This window comes from Melopsittacus undulatus, chromosome 2 (genome assembly GCF_012275295.1).
Source record: "Melopsittacus undulatus isolate bMelUnd1 chromosome 2, bMelUnd1.mat.Z, whole genome shotgun sequence".
NCBI classification, from domain to species: Eukaryota; Metazoa; Chordata; class Aves; order Psittaciformes; family Psittaculidae; genus Melopsittacus; species Melopsittacus undulatus.
In genome coordinates, this window is record NC_047528.1 from 3,358,695 (window position 1) to 3,374,966 (window position 16,272).

At 47.6% G+C, this 16,272-nt stretch overlaps 2 protein-coding genes across 3 annotated transcripts in view; both read right to left on the reverse strand.

The window, feature by feature from the left end:
- The window catches only part of INTS4 (integrator complex subunit 4), a 33,212-nt gene extending 25,019 nt beyond the window's left edge, over positions 1 to 8,193 (reverse strand). The window contains exons 1-8 of one of the 2 annotated variants that reach the window (XM_031045205.2): positions 8,099 to 8,193; positions 6,818 to 7,012; positions 3,897 to 4,014; positions 2,845 to 2,951; positions 2,483 to 2,668; positions 1,566 to 1,616; positions 869 to 957; positions 424 to 544 (exon numbers count right to left, since the gene is read on the reverse strand). In XM_031045205.2, coding sequence (XP_030901065.2) covers positions 424 to 544; positions 869 to 957; positions 1,566 to 1,616; positions 2,483 to 2,668; positions 2,845 to 2,951; positions 3,897 to 4,014; positions 6,818 to 7,012; positions 8,099 to 8,152 — 921 coding nt within the window. In that variant the 5' untranslated portion in view covers positions 8,153 to 8,193. The remainder of the gene's footprint in view (positions 1 to 423; positions 545 to 868; positions 958 to 1,565; positions 1,617 to 2,482; positions 2,669 to 2,844; positions 2,952 to 3,896; positions 4,015 to 6,817; positions 7,013 to 8,098) is intronic. The other variant, XM_034060120.1, reaches the window with a different exon arrangement.
- Positions 8,194 to 10,617: 2,424 nt separating this feature from the next.
- KCTD14 (potassium channel tetramerization domain containing 14) lies at positions 10,618 to 14,537 on the reverse strand. The gene is made up of 2 exons (XM_005144764.3): positions 14,294 to 14,537; positions 10,618 to 11,399 (listed from the first exon to the last, which is right to left on the reverse strand). Exons 1-2 carry the CDS (start codon positions 14,351 to 14,353, stop codon positions 10,728 to 10,730), a joined length of 732 nt encoding a protein of 243 aa, XP_005144821.1. The 5' UTR covers positions 14,354 to 14,537; the 3' UTR covers positions 10,618 to 10,727.
- Positions 14,538 to 16,272: the final 1,735 nt, after the last annotated feature.

Sequence of the window (16,272 nt, forward strand, 5' to 3'; positions counted from 1 at the left end):
TTATCCACTCATTCTAAAAGCTTTATACAATGCCTGACACTCCTGTATGTCAAAGGCTGAAGAAGTTTACTTAAAATGGTCAGAACATCTTATTTTCCCACTGGAGTGAATATGGTCTTCCCTGAGTTCAGCTGGTTTACATGTCCTGTGCTGGAGAAGCAGGGGAGAGAAATATGACAAGTACTTGGTTTTTGCTTGGATACCCAACCCTCTACTCTCAAGGGAAGAATCATTACAGGGTTTACCTGAGAAACTTCAAACCAAGGTTTCCTTAACCTCTCTCCTTTCTTTCTTCTCTGAATTCTGGTAGAAATGTACCTATATAGTTATTAAATATTCTTCCATTTATGTCCAAATAGATGTGAAATTAAAGTACCAGAAGATTGACTATTCTTAACTGGAGACGAAAAGAATGCAACTTACCAATAACTTGGCAGCCTGCACTCTCACAACCCAGGAACCATCACTGACCATGTGACAGATTTTGCCAAAGGCATCATCAACCAAGCGGATTTCCTCATTAGAAGAAGGAATTGGGACGATGCTGTCAAAGAGAAACATGAGTCAGTGAATTCAGAATGTGCTGACCTGACACCAGGCTGGATGGCATCAAGTAAGAGACAACCATGATGAATTGCTATGGACGTGCAACAAGTACCAGGAGCCAAAACTTCATCTGGATCAGTGTATTCTCATCAGGTATTGGCAATCTGTACACATCAGCTACTCCTACAACTTACTCTCAGGATTTAGTAAGTTAGACTTCCAGGATTTAGGAAGCAAGACTTACTAAGTCTCAGGACAAGACTCTCAGGATTAGGATGATTACTTTGCCAATGCTTTGAGTCACTTTGCATCCAGAACATACCTTTCAGGGTAGAGTTGACTAAGGACCCAAATGAGCTGAACTGCAGCACTACGCACTTGCTCGTAATCATCTGCCAACAGCTTGCAGGCCTGAAAGAAGAATCACAGTCCAATCTACCTGAACCATCTCCACCTGAACTGTCATTCACTTTCCACAGTGCAGTGAGGACCTTTACCAGGAATCAGTTAGGACAGATTAAAAATCAGGGGGGATTCATTCTTCCCTTCTACCCTCTATTATTTCCAGGTCTGATCAGGTAGACTTGTCCTACTGAAGTCCATCAGGACATGCTGGAACACTACAGAATTGTCTGTACTATGTAGGAAGCATGAAATGTGAGTCTATAATAGAACTAATTTGATGCAGGCTTCAGCTGTGCAACCTGACTGACATAAGATACAAGCTTCATGTATTTGCTCCAATAAGCAAGGGGTTAAGACTTTGAGACTGCCAGAAGATATTAAGAATCCCATAGTGCCTTATCCTTCCCACAATTATCTCCCCCAACAATATATATCATAGCATATGCTTTAGTGTATTTAAGCACAATAATGCTCAAGAGATTTCCATTTCCACTGCCACAGGAGACTAAAGAATACAGGCACACCTCTGCTCAGTGCCCTCCTCTCAAAGCTCATAGTCACAGAATCTAAAAAGCAGGATATGCAAATAAGGACAAAATAAATACAAGGTTTACCTGACTGTAAATAGCCTGCTGTAATTTCAATCCTCTTTCATGAAGCTGCAGCTACAGGGAAAAAACAAACAAGTATAACCATAGGTTTAAGTGACAGAGACCAAGTTTTCACCACTGGTTTTTCTGCTTTGAGTAAAATCTGGATTCCTGCTATAATGAAAATATTTCATTATCTTGCCCACAAGTATTTTAAATCATAGAATCAGAGAATGGTTTGGGTTGGAAAGGACCTTAAGATCATCCAGTTCCAACCCCCTGCCATGGGCACGGACACCTCACACTAAACCAGGCTGCTCCAAGCCCCATCCAATCTGGCCTTGAACACTGCCAGGGATGGGGCAGCCACAGCTTCTCTGGGCAACCCATTCCAGTGCCTCAGCACCCTCATAGTAAAGAACTTCTTCCTTATCTCCAACTTGAACTTCTCCTGTTTCAGTCTGAACCCATCACTCCTTATCCTATCACTGCAGTCCCTGATGAAGAGCCCCTCTCCAGCATCCTTGGAGCCCCCTTCAGACACTGGGAGCTGCTCTGAGGTCTCCATGCAGCTTCTCTTCTCCAGGCTCAATAGCCCCAATGTTCTCAGCCTGGCTCCATACAGGAGCTGCTCCAGCCCCTGAGCATCCTCGTGGCCTCCTCTGGACTTGTTCCAACAGCTCCATGTCCTTTTTATGCTGAGGACACCAGAACTGCACACAATGCTCCAGGTGAGGTCTCATGAGAGCAGAGTAGTCACAGAATGGTTTGTTTAAATCAAGTCAAGATTAAAGAATAATCTTGACTCAAGTATAATTTCTTTAAACTTCACAGCCATTCATTCTTTGATTGAGTAGGAAAACACAACTGCATATAAATACATTGGCTGTCCATACTCCAAACCTTCCAGCAATTGATTCCACTACACCAGCACCACTTACCATGGCTTTTATAGCTGCAGTCCTAACCCGGGGATCTTGGTCATTAAAATGATCTCCTATGATCTTCTGCACATCTTTGGCAGTCTGGCTTTCAGATTCTTTTGCAGCACCTTTTTCCACTGGTCCAAGACAGCCGATTAACTGCAGACACTTATTCCTTACACCATGGGAAGAATCTGTCAGATGCTGTGGAATGGAAAAGAACAGATCTAACTGGAAGCTTGTTGTTCTTTCACCCCCTTGTAACAACTAAACATAGGAAGTTTCCTAGCAGTTAATGCAATGTTACTATTAAACACTGACTACATGGCTTTTGTCCTGTGGCAGTGATAAAGGTTTCCTGCCCAATGAGGCTGCCTTACCTTGCAGGCCACCTCGACCAGTCTCATCCTGACTGGTGGATTCTCTGTGAGTTTTGTGCCAATCACCAACAGGGTGTCCAGCAGCTGAGCAAGGACCTGGTGAGACTCTGCAAAACAAAGCAGTGAAAGGCTCTGTACCTCTTTCCTGAGCTCCTCACCAGCTACAGAAGCACACACTCCTCGGGACTGGAAGGTCCTCCTGAAAACTTCTCCTTTCAATGCCAGAACAAGCTCAGCTCCCTCAGCTTCCCCCTGCACATCACTTACTCTAGCACCCAACCACCGCAGTGGCCTCTGCTGAACTCACTCAACCCAACCAGCACTTACAAGTGAGATTTAGGTTAGATATAAGGGAGAAGCTGTTCCCTGGGAGGGTGCTGAGGCGCTGGCACAGGGTGCCCAGAGAAGCTGTGGCTGCTCCATCCCTGGCAGTGCTCAAGGCCAGGTTGGACACAGAGGCTTGGAGCAGCTGCTCCAGTGGAAGGGGTCCCTGCCTGTGGCAGGGGGTTGGAAGTGAATGAGCTTTAAGGTCTCTTCCAACCCAAACTATTACTTGATTCTATAAATTACATTAAAATTAAACCACGTCACATAAAGCACATGCAAACTGTGAATACAACATAGCAAATAAAAACACACTGTAATGAAACCACAAGCAAGACAACCTGTCTTTTACTATTACAAATCCAGCACTAATAAAACTAATGCATAGTTAGAAAGAAAACGTCCTCTTCAAACACAATTCCACTTTAAGCAAGACTGTCCTCTAGAACAGAGCACTTGAGAAGCAACAGGTCTCACACAGCAATGGAAAAGCAAAGCTTGCACTCCCTTAAAACAAAGGTACACAACAGGCAGGTCTGAGGAGTATTTTTCTCCTCCTCAGAACATAGTATTTTCTGTCATCATTCACAACAGCAGAACATAAATACTCTGAGCAACAGTTCCCCACTATACACTTCAGCTCTAAAGGGCCTTACCACTATTCTAAATGCTGAAAAGACAAGATGAATCTGCCTTGACCTCAGGCACCACCAAAAACTGGGACTTACTCTCATTCTGAAGAGTGTTAATGGCATCATCCATGATGCAGTCTGGAGAAAACCCAGCCGTTTTGGACAACAAGCCCAGCAGGGAAGCGATCTTCAGCCTCACAGAAGCATCATTCTCCTGGAAGGAATCAACAGACACCTCATTTAGTGTCCAGTTTCCACTATACACAGGCAGGACCCATCTGTGATTCAGCACAAGGGTCTGAATTTTGCTGTCAGTTTGCTTCCTCCTCTATACACCCACAGCACATCCCATAGGACATTGACAATACAAAACCATTAAGGTGGCAGCTTCCTGCACATCTCAAAATGATTCTTTTACTCACAGTTCCTCAAAATTACCTTCATCCTGTTTGGAAATGTAACATTTGAATCAATCAGGTTTTCAAGCCACCAGAAAACAGTGTTGCTCAGGTTAATATCTATTTTAATGAACAAGTGGGAGGATTTTAGATGAACTGAGGCTGCTGGTCTCTTGATCTCTACGAAGATAAAGAGCAGAGTCTGTGGGCTACAGAAAACAACTGTTTCTCTTACTGGTGGGGAGGAATCTTGCCAATCTGACAGCAAGAAATGAAAGAAATCCAACACAGCAAGGTATAAACTAAATAAACCAATAGAAGCATGTGTTACCTGCAAACATCTGCTCATTTTGACATGGTTTAGTGGTGGCCTTGGCAGTCCTGTGGTGACAGTTGGACTTGGATGATCTTAAAGGACTTTTTCAACCTACTTGAGTCTATGATTCATTTAAGCAACAGCAAAGCTGTCCAAGTGATAATTATATAAATAAGCTATAACAGTGTTGAGGAGAGACTCGAGCATCACACACAGCCCACAAGTGACAAATGTGATACCCACAGCAGTTATCTCTTTCTCAGCTGAGCTGGGAAGCATTTTCTCATTACAGGGTTGAAATTATGCCCTTAGAACAACAGTTGTCACTGCACTGCTTACATTTGGCGGTAGGACATATGCATATCCACAGTATTGTGGTGTTCAGGTGAACAGGGGAAGTTCAGGTTACATATAAGGCAATTCATCCCTGGGAGGGTGCTGAGGCACTGGCACAGGGTGCCCAGAGAAGCTGTGGCTGCCCCATCCCTGGCAGTGTTCAAGGCCAGGTTGGACACAGGGGCTTGGAGCAGCTGCTCCAGTGGAAGGGGTCCCTGCCTGTGGCAGGGGTTGGAGCTGGATGAGCTTTAAGGTCCCTTCCAACTCAAACTACTTATGAAGGCATTTTTAACAGCCTTATCAATACTATCTTTGATGCTATTATGGAGCTACAAGCAGTCTCCCAACCCCAAAGGACATCTTTCTCCCTCCCTCCTTCTAATACTCCTCAGCTGGAAAATAGAGGAAGTTCTCCTTTGAGTTTGCAGGTCTGATTGCCATCTACAATCAAAACACCCATAAGTGAAGCTGCCTCTAATCCCTCATCCCAATCACCCTGAAGAGTCAGGAAAGGAACTTGAGGATCACCTCGGGCCACAGTTTGAAGACACATCACAACAAGGCTTACAACATCCTGCCCCCATGGCCTTCCCACACACATGCTCCCTTCTCAGCTGTGGTGCTGATTCCACTGTCACCATGGTCACAGGTGGCAAAATGTAGAAGAAAGGAAAAGCCAGATTATTTTCCTTATCCATTCCAGAGGCCAACAGGACTTTTGGGGGTTGTTCCATCACCATATAAAGGAATGACGAAGCAGGAGGCTGCAGCACCACCTTAAACCACTACAAACACATCATCACACAACTTCCACTGCAGTTCCAGCTTTCAGGGTGAAGTTTCTGAAGGATCAGTTCAAATGCAAGTTTTAGTATGGTATCATAGAATAGTTAGGGTGGGAAAGGACCTTAAGATCATCCAGTTCCAACCCCCCTTTTCTGAAGATACTGGTTTATAATAAACCAGTTCTTCAAAAGATTTTGTCCTGAAGTAAAATATTATCAGGAGTGTGCTGCTTTATAAAACTGGTTTCTGTAACAGGCTGTGCACTTGAGAATGTGACTAGATCTGTAGATTTGAGTCTCTCTCCTAATACAGGCTACAGGACAAACTTCAAACACAAATAAAACGCATTATTTGACCAGGAATGACAGAAGAACTCGCAGGACAAACAGATAAAGTTGTCCAATCTTTTGAGTGGGAACCAGTCCAGGGACCAAAATGAAGTGCTCATCAAAATGGCCAAATGTGAAACAGTCTCAAGACGTGAGTCAAAGCACATAAAGTACAGAAAGAGATAAAATGCAGCTGAGTTCTGGTGCAAGTTTGAAGCAAAACAGACTCAAGTATAAGAGGAAAAACAGAGCAGCACAAGCGTGCTTCTGAGAAACGTTTCAGCTTTGTCAGATGCATTAAAGCTTTGCTTTACCAAGTGAAGGATCAATATCTGGGTACCACGAAACATATTTTACTTCTGTTACATATTTGTTATTCTGTTTTTAAGACCCTTTTGTTGAAAAGCTTTTCAGAAGCATCATTTTAAAAGGGCTTCATTCACAGCATAAGCAATAGCTAAAATGTTTCTCCAGTGCAAGAGGAAATAAAGAGCAAGGTAAGGAAGCATCAGTCAGGGAGGACTCAGACAAAGTTAAGCCAGCTCTGGATAGTCAGGCTCCCTGGATAACTTCTTGTCATGTCTTTTGTCCCTTGTTAATGTCAGACTAAGCACACTATCTGCAGGGATAATACAGTCACATCCTTGTCATGGACTCCTGAAGCCATCAGCAAAGGGACCAACATGATCAGAAACCACTGTGGGAAAAGACCAGAGTCCCTCAGTCTCCTCACACATAGAAGCTGTTGGTAGCCAGGTGCGCAACACAGCACCCTGTGACTCCCAACTCCGCATCCAACACCCCAAAAACAAGCCCAGGAGGACCCTGGAAGCACACTTGTAATTACACCACCTTGTAATAATGCTCCAGCAGGATCCTCACAACCCCTTCCACGCTCTCCACTTCCACAGGCTTCCTGGCAAACTGGAGCAGGTACTGCAAGGCATCCGCAGGCGAGGTGGCTTTGCACAGGTCCACATGGAGCGCTGCTGACTTGCTGGGCTTGGTCAACCGCAGCTTCTTAGTGGACAAGTCCTCGTGCTGCTGCTGTGGGCAGAGGGACATGGGTCAGAAACACACAGCCAATCCTTCATGGGGTGCTGACAGCAGCCTGAGTTAGCTCCTGTGCCCCTCAGCAGTCCTTGACCTCTCCCTCATCTACCTTAAGGCAAAACACATCTGTGGCTGCTCCTGTCCTGCCCATGCAGCCCCTATCATAGAATCACAGAATGGTTTGGGTTGGAAAGGACCTTAAGATCATCCAGTTCCAACCCCCTGCTATGGGCAGGGACACCTCACACTAAACCATGGCACACAAGGCTCTGTCCAACCTGGCCTTGAACACTGCCAGGGATGGAGCATTCACAACCTTCCTGGGCAACCCATTCCAGTGCCTCAGCACCCTCACAGTAAAGAACTTCTTCCTTAGATCCAATCTAAACCTCTGCTGTTTAAGTTTCAACCCATCACCCCTTGTCCTATCACTACAGTCCCTGATGAAGAGCCCCTCTCCAGCATCCTTGGAGCCCCCTTCAGACACTGGAAGCTGCTCTGAGGTCTCCACGCAGCTTCTCTTCTCCAGGCTCAACAGCCCCAACTTTCTCAGCCTGGCTCCATACAGGAGCTGCTCCAGCCCCTGCTCATCCTCGTGGCCTCCTCTGTACTTGTTCCAACAGCTCCATGTCCTTCCATCAGCAATCACTGCCTCCTCCAGCCCCAGACAACCAACCCACGGCAAACACAGCTCCTCCCATACCCACCGGCCTGGAACAACCGAACACCGCTGCCCTTCCCCTCCCCGGGCTGGGGGAAGCCACATCAGTCAGCGCACACCAGCCCCCGTCAGTCACACCCTCCCCATGCCGCTTTGTCCCAGCCCTTAGGGGTTCACCCCCTCCTCCCCACACACCCCGAGCCAGCCCCGCTCCCTCCATCCATAAACCGCTGCAGACCCGTCCCTCTCTCCCCACAGCCCCTCACGGCTCCATGGCGGCGGGCAGCAATCCGGGGCTAGGCCTCGGGCTGAGCCCTTGGCTTCCCCCACAGCTCCGCCTCACGGGGCCGCACGGCGGAGCTCGGTGCCGTCCCCCCCGGCCCCTCTCGGCCCGACCCGGCCCCGTTTCCGTGCGTTACCTGCACCACCTTGGTGAACTCCTCGTACACCCGCTTCTTCAGGTGCGCCGCCATGCTGCCGGACGCGCAACCCGGAAGAGAAACCACAGAGACACCCGCAGAGAGGCACCCGTGAGGCAGAGGCCTCTCTTCACCGCTGGAGGCCCAGCTCTATGGTCAGGAGGCCGGGCCTCGCCGCCGGCGGACTGCTGTTGCCATGGCAACGCGGGGTGACATGGCGGCTGCGGCCTGGCCTGGCCCGAGGGCTGAACCCTACCCGGGCGTCAAATCCGATCGGTTTCCACCCAAATACTCACCGGTTCCGTTAGTATTTTATAGTAGACAGTACAAATACCCAAATATAAATGTCCTTTCAGACTCTTGTGTCCATCCTTACCGAGGGTATAAACGTCTTGAGTACCCCCTCGCACCTACAGCAGAACTGCCCGGAGCTGGGACTTCTGACTTTAACTGGGGTCAACCTGTGTTAGGCTGAGCCCAGCTGAAACCAAGCTTAGCTAGGAATGGTTCACATCCATTAACTTACAGGGAAAACATCATGTCTTTGGGACTGGGGGATTTGGGAGGGAAGATGTCAGTAAATAAAGTGCTTACTTCATTCAAAGAGCTTTTAAAGGTTATTTATTTCACATCCCAAAGATTACTGGAAGAAATCTGTCTTCTGAGAAGCAAAGTCAGTGTAATCATGATCAAATGACAATGGGATTGAGTGTGCCCTCAGCAAGTTTGCCGATGACACCAAGCTGTGTGGTTCAGTTGATACGCTGGAGGGAAGGAATGCCATCCAGAGGGACCTTGACACACTTTGAGGTGGCTGATGCCAACCTCATGGAGTTTAACCATGACAAGTGCAAGGTCCTACATCTGGGTCGGAGCAATCCCAGGCACAGCTACAGGTTGGGCAGAGAAGAGATTCAGAGCAGCCCAAGGAGAAGGACTTGGGGGTGTTGGTCAATGAGAAACTGAACATGAGCCGGCTGCAGTGTGTGCTCACAGCCCAGAAAGCAACCGTATCCTGGGCTGCATCCAAAGGAGTGTGACCAGCAGGGCGAAGGAGGTGATCCTGTCCCTCTGCTCTGCTCTGGTGAGACCTCACCTGGAGCATTGTGTGCAGTTCTGGGGTCCTCAACATAAGAAGGACACGGAACTGTTGGAACAAGTCCAGAGGAGGCCACGAGGATGAGCAGGGGCTGGAGCAGCTCCTGTATGGAGCCAGGCTGAGAACATTGGGGCTGTTCAGCCTGGAGAAGAGAAGCTGCGTGGAGACCTCAGAGCAGCTTCCAGTGTCTGAAGGGGGCTCCAAGGATGCTGGAGAGGGACTCTTCATTAGGGACTGTAGTGATAGGACAAGGGGTAATGGGTTGAAACTGAATTGGGAAGTTTAGACTGGATATAAGGAAGAAGTTCTTCCCTGTGAGGGAGGCACTGGAATGGGTTGTCCAAGGAAGTTGTGAATGCTCCATCCCTGGCAGTGTTCAAAGCCAGGCTGGATGGAGTTTTGGGTGCCATGGTTTAGTGTGAGGTGTCCCTGCCCATGGCAGGGGTTGGAACTGGATGATCTTAAGGTCCTTTTCAACCCAAACCATTCTGTGATTCTATGAAATCAGCCATTATGATTTTCAGAGTGATTAAATCCAAGCCACCAGCCATCTCCAGTATAAAAATAAACCTTTGAATGCTAAGAGGTTTACATCATGATGTAGAACCCAACTCATGTTCTGTAAAGGAGAATTTACACTGAGGTCCTAGTCTATCGCTTCAGTGGCACTTCCTTCCCATCAAATCCCAGTGGCTTCTCCCTATTCTTCCAGAAGCTTGTATATTTAGAAATAGCATCCTAATAATGATGAATATTGTAAGAAAAAGATCGAAATGCTGTGGCCTGAGAGAGGGGTGCGTGTCCTTAGATTATAAACTCTATACTATAAAAGACCTATAAACTTAGATTATAAACTCAAATTATAAACCATCAGCAATGGTATTTTTGCCTTGTGTTGATCGTGAACCAGAGCTGAGGTTCTCTGTCTTTCCTTCAGAATAAGTAATAAATAATGCTAATAAATACATTGGTTACAGAGCAGGCTGGCTGCTGGAGGAACACAAAGAGAGCAGGGGACACCAAATCCTTTTTAACCCCCATTCTATCATGGAAAGTGGTGAGAGGAAGAACTTTTGCCTTCTCACTAAGGATCCGGATTCAATTTGAGCATGTGTTAATGCAGCTGTCAGTGTTTCCACTGTGAATTGCACCTATGTGACCTGTTCCCATTGGTACCAAGAGGCCAGCTCTACATGTCCATTGTATGTATTTGGGACTATGCATTTCTCTTAGGCTGAGTGATTTTGGCTCAGATTGGGCTCTCTGAACTAACCTAGTAGTTAACAATGCTGAAAGCATAAAATGCCTCCTTTTCCTGCTACCTTTTAAACACATGGTTATCCCCTAAGTAATCAATAGCCCTTAAATCCCCTTTAATTTAGCAAGTCACCAAAGGAGATTCCTTCCTTGCCCTATGCATTTCCTCCTGTCCTTGCTGTAATCCATAACTTACTCTCCACAGCCCAACTTAATTTGGTTTAATAATTACTTCCCTTCATTCCCATTGGAATTCCCTTTGGGGGCACTTGGCTACCACCAAGTGAACAGGAACTTGTAGAAGAAGTCATGCGATTTGAAGCGGAACCCTTTTTCAGCAACATGGGGCTGAAAGGCTATTTTATACCCTCTGGCTTCCACATCCATCTGGATGCAGTCCAACAGGTCAAAAACACTTGGCGCTGCCTTCCAGGGCCCAAACTTCACCACGGACTTCTTATCCATGTCCAAGCTGCTCAAGGCATCCTGACACTTGGCCACATCCTCCTCGGTCTTCACCACGCACACGATGACGCTGGAGCGACGGGATGCGACTGCCTCTGCCCTTGCAATGCGGATCATGAGCTCGATGTTCTCGCTGTAGTTGGGTACACGAGCCAGGAACTGCTTCCTGGCCACGAGCTCCCCAAAGAGCTGTGGGGAGTCCTCAAGCTGTTTGATCAGAGGCTCGATGTCGTAGAACAAAGCCTCCTTATAGACGTCCTGGACGCACTGGGTGGGCACTTGGTTACTACGAAGGTACTCGAGGATGTATTTGAAGTAGGTGCCTGGCCTGTCGATGAAGAACCTCCCTTCGGAGTCAGTCCTCAGCTTGGGCTGACCGGTGAACATCTCTGCCAGCTTGGAGCCAGGGTGTTTCTTTAAGGTGCTCAGGGTTGTTGTGTACATCTCCCCACCGACATTTAACTCCACAATTGGGGACAACTGCAAGAATCACAAAGGGGACAAAAAGCCGTGTGTGTTATCAGTCTGAGGCCATGAATGTGGATGTATTGAAGGAAAAAGGATGATTGCTGCTGGAAGTGGGAATGGTGATGTGAGGAACGGTATGAATTCCCATCTCTTGGCGATGAGATGGAAGCAGGCACCCCATTTATTGCTCAAAGTAGATGTGGGAGGTTTATACATCCTTCATAACCACAGCAGCAGAAACTTGGACACTTCAAAATGGCCAAGTCCTCACCACATCTTTAGGATGAAGGAAATTTGGGATTAGTCCACTTTTTGTCAGTGGAGAACAGGGACAAGAAGTACCCTGCCCAGGGAAGCCATCAGTGTCCACAGGATTCAGCATCAATCTCCTAAGTCCCACATAAGCCCCTTTCCTTCCAACAAGAGCAATCTGTGTGCTCTCATCCTCCCCATGTGAAGAGAGACAAGGACCTAAAGCTGTGCAACTCCATGCTTCTCATCTGAGCTGGTGTTTTCTCTTCAAGGAAGGAACTAAAACCCCTTGAAATGGGTGGAATCTTCTACTTATCAGGGAGTTGAGTCATAAATACTAAGGAAGACTCAAAAATCCAGCATGTCAGAGATGGAGAACAGAAGCAAAGCACTTGGAAAATGTGTGATAGCTTTAGCTAGGAAGTAAAGCAAATCATAGAATCACAGAATGGTTTGGGTTGGAAAGGACCTTAAGATCATCCAGTTCCAACACCCTGCCATGGGCAGGGACACCTCACACTAGACCATGTCACCCAAAACTCCATCCAGTCTGGCTTTGAACACTGCCAGGGATGGAGCATTCACAACTTCCTTGGGCAACCTATTCTAGTGCCTGCCTCACAGGGAAGAATTTCTTCCTTATATTCAATCTAAACTTCCCCTGTTTCAGTTTGAACCCATCACCCCCTGTCCTATCACTACAGTCCCTGATGAAGAGTCCCTCCCCAGCATCCTTCCATCCCATCATTCACGCAGCTGACATGGATTTAAGAAGGAATAATGTAAAGCTTAGAGTTTTCTTTGGATTTATTGCATTTCCCATGCATTAACACCACTCCTATCTGAAACATATTGGAGGTGCTGGGATGCTGGGAAGCTGGACATGGTGCCCAGCCCAGGGTTCCTGCTGGTTCAGTGCTGCAGCGTTTCAACAGCATCACTTTGCACTCGGTCACTTTTGACATTACTCAATACTGTAAAAAGAACTGGGGGAAAAGCAGTTCTTTTCCTCCAGATAAAGGCACTGGAGGGCAAGGAAAGGGAAGGAAGGAGGCAGTGGTTTCCCTCCTGCTGTAATGGTCACATGCGCACCCAGGACCACACCTGCCATTGGGAAAGTGTGAGTCAATAACAACCCGTGTTTTCCAGGAGCAAACCTGCTCTCTCTTGGATCTGCTCACGCCAGGATCTGCCTCAGTGCTTCGGTCACATGCCTGAAGTGGAGCACGAGCTGAAGTGCTCAGCTGGATCCCAAGGACTGGACGCATGGGATGACGTGAGCTGATCTCTGGCCAAGAGCAAGGGGAGCTCCTGCTTCCCTCTCCCTTTTCCATCCTTGTTCCTACCTTCCTGCTTCTGTTGCTCACCTTGTGCTTCTCTTTCATCTTACTGAACTGAACTGGCACACAGAGGATTTAACAAGCAGCAGAGCTGGCAAAAGGAAGGGATTAGGAACAGATAACATGGAGCAGGGGCAGACTTTCCCTTTAGACGACAGCAAGCTATCACATGTAGCAGCAATTGGCTCCTGGCCTCAGCAAGGCAGGGAAACAAGAGCCAAAGACCCAGCTGGAGTATTGCTTTGCCTTAGTGTGGGTGGCTTCATCTCAGGGACGATCACTTACACTAGAGCCAAGGAGACATAAATATCAGTTCTGTCTGGGCCCATCTTGTGATTCCCACCCACTGAAGAGCACAGCCCAGAGCTGTTTCTGTAGGAAATCTGCCATTAATCCAAGTGCCAGCAACAGCTTTTCCCTGACAGGGCTCATTTGACAGGAGGGTCTCATGCTTTTGAGCCTCTGCTCCTTTCTCAGGTGTTTCATGCTGTTGTTCACTGACATAAATGGATCAAATCTTCATTAATACAGTGGCCAAAGTAACTTTATACTCTCAGGTCCAATGGTTTTAGCCTGGGGAGCCGAGCTGGTTCCCAGCAGAGCAGGAGCACTGGCACCAGCTGATTCCCAGCCCTGTCATTAGCGAGGTGACACTTAGGAAATTCATTCCACCCACGTCTGCCCCAGTTTATCCCTCTATAAACCAGTTACTTCCTTGGGGAAGCATTTTGCAGCCTACACCTGAAAAGTACAACACAAGAAGGTTGGATTGAAGAAGTCTGGAGGGGGAAGTTGTACAGCTACACTAAAGACAAACTGGTTAAGAGTGGCCTGAGGACAGAGAGGAAAAAGAAAATGATCCCATCACTGCTTTCTGCTTGTCTGAGATTGCCTCTTGTTTTCCTTAGAGCTAGAAAACCTACTGCTCCCACCTGGTGATTCAACACAGGGCATCGCTTCATTAAAGACTCTAAGAACTGCTGAACCCCCCCAAAACTCACAGCAGGTTCTTATTTAGGGATCTGAACAATTAAAGTTCGTATTAAGTTAATTCCACCTCTTGTCAGAGGAGAAGAACCACTCTGGTTACTTGTTGTTAGCAGATCTGTGCCTGCAAGGGACATGGCTCTCTCTGTAAGCAAAGAGGCCAGAGTCAGACACAGCTTTATAGCTAGAGCCCTCTTCTTGCACACACATCTGGCATGCTCTGGTGTCTCTACAATAACAGATGGGGGTAAAATACCACTCTAAAGGAGCCCAAAGGGAACACTTTGATCCCACAGGACGCTGCCCTCAAGCTGGTACCTGACTCACCGTATGCAGGCTGCCCGTGACCTGCTTCCGAAGGGGCTTGTGCTCCGATGAAATGCTCATGTCCCTCTAGAGCTGCCGGTGTGGAAAACCTGCTCCTCAGTGCTCACTTCCTGCTCCACTCACAGGATGACTCCTCACTGGCTGCAAGTCCAATTTCACTTGGTTTTCCCTTGGTTGGATCAGGTCTTTCCCAAGCTCTCAGCCCAGCCCGTGCCCACAAGGCTCCGGTTTGCTCCGGTCACAGCCCTGGTGCAGGTTGTAGGGAATGGGGAGGGAACAACCTGCAAGCGGAAGTATTTGCTCATTATGTCCTGGCATCCAGCAAGGTGCAGGGTGGCCTTGGGCTGGCTGCCAGTGCACAGCTCCTGTAATACTGCCTGTGCTGTAAGAGCCAAATCATCCTGCCCCAAGGAGGCTGAGAGCACCTCTGAGGAGCCCCACAGTGTGTGTCTGTGTGGTCACCTCTGCCTCGTGAGCCCGTTGATCATGACCAGCTTTTTGGCCCCTGTGCACTGCTGTTTTAAAGCACATAAACATCAATACTTATTCATTGTTAAATATAATCCAGGTTATCCCAAACCCTCTCGTTCATCTCATTTGTTGGCACAAGACAGATGTTCCCATTTCCCAACTCAAGAGGGACTGAACCTGCTTGAGTGAGGCCAGAGGAGGCCATGGAGCTGCTGCGAGGGCTGGAGGAGCTCTGCTCTGGAGCCAGGCTGAGAGAGCTGGGCTGGGGCAGCCTGGACAAGAGAAGGCTCCTGAAGGGGAGACCTGAGAGCAGCTCCAGTGCCTAGTCGCTGCTGCTCCATAGCCCCTGGACAGGTCTTGGCCATCACGGTGCTGTTTCAGGGAGGTTAAGCTGGGTTTCTCCCTTTGGGGAATAGGATTTGATTTGTATTAAGCTCTGATTTCCACTCAGGATCTCCATTGGGCTTTATGTTTGTTACCAGTTGGGCTGGATCCCTGAAATCCCTCATCCTTTGGGCCTTTTAAAGCTGCATCTTATGCACTGATGCTTTGTTGGGGATCCATCTGGTTGTAACTGAGAGGAAAGCTCTGAGGATGTCTGCAGAGGGGATCAAACAGGATCAACAAGGCCTTGTCCTCAAAAGGGAGGCTGCTGAGACCTATTGGAGAGGTCTTGGAGCCATGAACAGGACAAGGAAGAAGAAGCAGTTAGATCTTCATTCCTCTCCTTCATTCACGCACTGTGATGCTTCAGGCCTCCTGCCTCTTCTGCTTGGGGTGACTGCTGCTCCTTTCAGGCAGGGACCATCCTCTCCCTCTGTCTTTGCATGGAAGGATTAGCCTGAGCCTTGTACAAGCAACCACAATGTGAGTCATAAGAATAATCCTACTAATGCTGTGAACGTGGTGTCTGCCAAAGAATGAAGAACTTGACAATGGCTTTGTGGGGAATAAATATGACAATTGTCTCAATATGTCTGTAACAATGAGCTGGACCATTTCTGTGCTGGGATATAGGGCACTGTGGGAAACAGTGTTAGGTATAAAAGCATTTATAACAGCTTTACTTCTTTAATACATTTTCTTGTCAGCTTCTGTTTCAGAGAATTAGGTCAACAACACTCAGACTTGGATTTTATGCCCCAGTTCAAGTGAATACACGAAATCCAAGGGGGGAAACCAAAGAAGAAAGAATTATGTGCTTAAAACAGGAAGGGAAATGAGACATTTGGATGTGGGGAAGCAGCTGGGAGCAGCTTCTGTTTGCCTGTCTGCTCTCATTCTCTACTCTCCAGTACCTAAGTTCCTCAAAGGTATAAAGCCCTTTGGCTCTGGTCCATTGGTGTATAGCATGGAAGAGACAATCCATAGCTAATCTCCACCCTTCACACTGTATTATAGCTGCTAGCATTATCATTGCTGGGATACATGATACATTGATAAAGGGGCACCTAGGGAAGGTGATTCCAAAACTATGGAGGCTGGAGAGGTGGGACCATGAGGTTCAA